The following is a 4,979-nucleotide window of genomic DNA, read 5'->3' as shown; positions in this document are numbered from 1 at the left end:
ATACATATATAATATATAATATATATATATATATAAAACAATAAATATTATTTAATTTAATGGAGAATTAAGTTTAAATTAAAAAATGTTTATTCAGAAAGTTTTCAAAATAAATATAACACGATCTCTGCCGCAATACCATCTTATAAACAGAAAGAGAAAGAAATTAGCAGATTATTTTTAATATTTCCTATTTCTCTATAAATAAAACAAAAAATTACAATACGTTACCTAATATAGTCATTTTGTCGAGATTTATACTTGTTACAGACAGGATTTCCGGTTAACTTCAATTCGTCCAGTTTTAGATCCTTAATAGCATCTAATTGATAAATGTCTCTGATCTGAAAACATGCAATTAACTCCAGATTAAAACCAAACATTATAATGTTAATGACAATTTTTCATATATTTCTTTAATAATCCAAATCATATATTTGTTTAAATAAACATACCTTGTTATCGCCGATAAAGAGAATTTTCAATTTTGAGAACTTCTTGGTTAATATACTGAGTCTCTCAATATTTTGCAACTTATTTCCTTCCAAGTTCAAGGCTTCTAAATTCGGGATGTGCTCTGCCACAATATCCAACACAGTTATCAACATGATAGGATGAAACAATGCGCAAAAGTAGTCAGAGCAAAGATCAGGATCACGATGAAACTTGGATAAATTCAAAGCATTGGTATCTTGTACATATCTCTTCCCCATTGCTTGCTTCAATCTTTCTTTTAATTTATCATCAATATCATAAACTGGAAATCCTGGTTTCACTTTCACTTGCAGTTTAAATCCATCACTCATTGTAATCTTATAATCACAGCTTTGCAATGCAACTGCCGTCTTGTAATCGTCTATGTAGAAACTTGCGTCAGTTGTCGATGTCTTGTACTGTAAATAAACTTTTCACTTTAGCCATAAGAATTTACGGTATCGAATTTCATTTTTATTTGTTACATTATTTATATTTGTAGGTCTATTATGTGTATAATTTTATTGATATTTATAAATATTACATTAAAGCACGACTTGGAAGAGGAGGGAGGGGGGGGAGGCATTAAGACATGTATTAAATAAAAAAATATGAATTTTCTAAGAAATATTACTTACTAATATAGGTACAAATACATCGGGCGTTATATAATTCAAAAGGGTATTTATAATAAAATCCTTTTCATATTTTTGGCCATATGGTATCTATAAAATACAAATACAAAAATTGTAAAAATTTATTTTACATCATTGTATAAGTACTTGAGTACTTGAATACTATAATAATATAATAATCACAGAAATATACTTACAGTAACTCTATACCAACTGGATTCTCTCAAAGGAGGAGGTCGCCTAGAACCTGACTGACCTCCCTTGAAATTTCTATTTGGCATAGGACTGTTTCTTCCACGAGAAACATTTCGCCAACTTCTATCAGATCGTTCTCTATTACTCGGATTGAGTATTACTTGTCTCGTATTGTTATTAGAAGTCATCGGAATGTCGTCATCCAAATTAGCAAATGCCAAATTACGAGACATGTTGTTAGGTGTATGAGTTTTGAATGATACACGATGCTTAATTGGACCATGAAGTCTTCTATCTCTTCCTTGTCTTCCTTTTAGGAAAACCCGGTCATCATGACCTAAGGTAGGATATAAATAGTAATAAATCAGTAAAACTATAACAGATAATCATTATTTTTTTGTGAAACAGTTATTTTTCAAATTAACACGATTAATTTTATATTGATAATCTTTAATATTCAACGATTTTTTTATTATTATTCTTTATATTTAAATTCTCACAATCTGGACAATTCGTAGTAATCATGTTATTCTGATTAATCAGATTATTCTGGAATAACACAGTCGTATGCATGTGTGTGTATATAAATATATAAAGATTCCTGTAAAATATCTTATAACATTATTATAATGCAGCAACAAAAAATATTTAAAAAATTGAATGCAATATAAAATAGTATAAAAAAAACATCATACATATAAATATATTAACAAATTCTTTGTGTAAATATATTTAAAAATTCATGTTGCATAAATAATAAATATATTGTATATGTAATAGATATAAATTGTTGTACTATTACAAGAGTTTGCAATTATTGTAATCTTATATCCACAATGCTTATATCCACAATGTAACTAGATATTTTTAAATCTGAAGTAGGACAACTTTATTAAAATGGGAGGAGGGGGAGAGAAGCAAGAGATGGAGGAAAATGTATGTATGTATGGATGGATATAAAACTAAACACAATTTATTTTTAAAAACTAATACTATCGCAGCCATTAAGGATCCTAGAAATCTTTCCGAAATCTCTGACAGAAAAACAATTTTTTTTAAATCTTACTGATTGGTAAGAACTTATAGTACAATTTATAGTATATAAGCCTTTAATCTCTCCTTAAGATTCATCTGAATAATAGAAATTTTAATGTATTGTTTTTTTTTTAAATAATTTTATCTCTTTTAAATAATTTAAACATCATCAATCTGAAATTCTCTCATTCCTTAAAAATGCTGGCATTCCTTAAAAATGATGAAATTGTCGATATTACAAGTTAGAAAAATGCTTCAAATTGCCTTTACAGAATTGAAAATCATAATTTGCATATTTAAAGTTTAACATACAAATAAATTCCAGAAAACTCAACTTAATCTAAAAAAATAGGAAACATTAAAAATTTCATATATATAACTTTCTAATTTTCTTCCTTTTTCGATATTGAACTTCCCTGGTAAAAATTTTTTTCAAATAAGAGTTGAAACACTTTTCAAAAATACTGAGAAAGTACCTCTCTTTGCATAAAATTTTTCATATAAATTCTGAAACATTTTAAGATTTTTTTTTAATTTCTTGAAAGTTCTGAAAAAATACTTTAGATAACTCTCTCAGCACTTCTAAAAAGCGTTTGATTTCCAATGTGTATAAAAAAATTTGCGAAATTTTCTAAAAAAATATAAAATTATTTTAAAATTCTGACTTTTGTACAAAAATGCTGAAATCATATGAAAAATTTTGAAAAAAATTCTTCACTGGAGTTTCTAACCTCAATAATATCGACAATTTCGTCACACTAACCTTAACATTATTGTTTCCTCTGAAATAGTTTTATCTGTTTTTTAATTCCTTAATCTGAAATTCTCTTATTTCTCAATCAACAATACATTCCAATTTCTTAATCGTGCATACGTGAGACTTCGGATTAAAGCTACTATAGTTAAGAACAGATTTCCATCTTAAAATCCCGGAATTTTTTGATCGTAATATGTGAAACCACGCGTCGCTCCCGAAAAAAAATTGATTCATTGCATTAATTCATTCATCAATTTCAATTAATAAATTACATCTAAATTGTTCAAATATGATTTATTAATTCTTTCTCCGTCTGAGATCTCGAAATGATTCTAATATTTAACAATTTGATTACATTTTCTCGGTATGATATAAAAACACGAATTTAGAATCACGTGCTTTCTTTCTCGAGTAAATTATTTTCTATGTATTGGTCGATTCTATCAATGCGTGTCGCAAAAAAGTGTGTGCTATGAGCGTACAAATTACGTGCTAAAAAAAATTACGCAGCCTCTGTATGGTGTCCATTTTGTTTTTCAACGTTCAACGCTAATGGCCCCGTAAATGAAAAAAAGATGCGAGCAAACGAATGTTCTTAGATAAGGGGATTAAATGCGGGAGAAATTATCGCATGATATAAATGTTGAGGCAAACATGGAAGATTTGTTCGCGTCGCATGTTCCAATATGCTCCTCCTTCAACCGTAGATCCTACTCGCTCAAATTGAGGAAACTAGCGCGCTTATTAGAGACGTTAGAGTGAGTAAGAACTATAGTAAGAATGTTGAAGCAGGTATGCGACGCGGACAAAGACTGAGAAGACATTGTTACAAGCCGCGAGGATCGGGTGCATGTTCAAGAATGCGTTGCATTTTGCGCACGATATAGTGAACAAGGATAAGATGATGAATTATTGCCCATCGTGCGTAAAATCGAACGCACACCAAATCATACGTAACGGGTTATAAAGTTGGAGAGAAGGTACTTACCAAAATAATCCTTATCCTCATTTCCTCGATTGTTGCGACTGCCCCACGACTTGTTTGACTTCTTCGGCATTTTTTCTTTTTGCGTTGCCTCTTTTTTTCGATATGAAGTAAGAAGACAAACAGCGAAGGGTTCTTTTGTCCTTTGCAGCAATTTGCACAACCGAGCTCAAATAATTCACAATTATCTCTTACGTATATACTTGAGATACAAAGTATTACAAACTACTATAAAATATCGGAAGATGATAGAATAATTCACACCGCGTAACTTCACGACTTCGTACAAATAACAACTTCTCGAACTAGCATTGACTAACGAATCGAAACACGTCCGATACCTTCGAGAGACCGAGGACGACAAAGCGAGAGACGCGACGCGAGACGCGATCAAGCGACGCAGGACGCGTTTGCGCGCATGCGCAGACGGCCGTGGCAACAGAGGTAGAGATGCCAGTACAATAGAAGGCTCTTCTGATTGGTTGGAGCACTGGAAATCCCAAGCTCTCTAACTAGGGGGAAATTAGGGGGATGACTCCCTTTCACCACCCTGTGGAGGTGAAATATTCGAAAGTTCCAATGGCTTCTTATTCAAAGACTTTTCTCCGGGAAAAAGAGAAAAGTAGCGAATTTTGTTGGATGCACTCTCAGCATGCACTGGAAGTTTATTATTTTTGGAAAATATTTCATGCGAATAAAATATTGAAAAATCTATAATAAAAATCTATATATAATATATCTATACGTATAATGTATACTATAATAATATATTTTCGTATAATTATAATATATTTTCGTACATTTTTCTGTGCGACATTTATCAGGAATACAACCCCAGGGAAAATTCATAAATATATGTTTATACTTGTTCTCTCTTTTATTTATTAGATAAATTACT

The 4,979-nt window shown here is 30.4% G+C and overlaps 1 protein-coding gene across 1 annotated transcript in view; it reads right to left on the bottom strand.

Moving 5' to 3' along the window:
* Positions 1-4,235, bottom strand: part of LOC108695098 (nuclear RNA export factor 1-like) — a 6,483-nt gene extending 2,248 nt beyond the window's left edge. The window contains exons 1-5 of the mRNA XM_018204856.1: positions 4,085-4,235; positions 1,307-1,641; positions 1,113-1,199; positions 456-893; positions 232-344 (exon numbers count right to left, since the gene is read on the bottom strand). Coding sequence (XP_018060345.1) covers positions 232-344; positions 456-893; positions 1,113-1,199; positions 1,307-1,641; positions 4,085-4,154 — 1,043 coding nt within the window. The 5' untranslated portion in view covers positions 4,155-4,235. The remainder of the gene's footprint in view (positions 1-231; positions 345-455; positions 894-1,112; positions 1,200-1,306; positions 1,642-4,084) is intronic.
* Positions 4,236-4,979: the final 744 nt, after the last annotated feature.

The sequence above is a fragment of the Atta colombica genome, unplaced genomic scaffold (genome assembly GCF_001594045.1).
Source record: "Atta colombica isolate Treedump-2 unplaced genomic scaffold, Acol1.0 scaffold126, whole genome shotgun sequence".
Classification (NCBI taxonomy): domain Eukaryota; kingdom Metazoa; phylum Arthropoda; class Insecta; order Hymenoptera; family Formicidae; genus Atta; species Atta colombica.
This window is presented reverse-complemented; position numbering and strand designations above follow the sequence as displayed.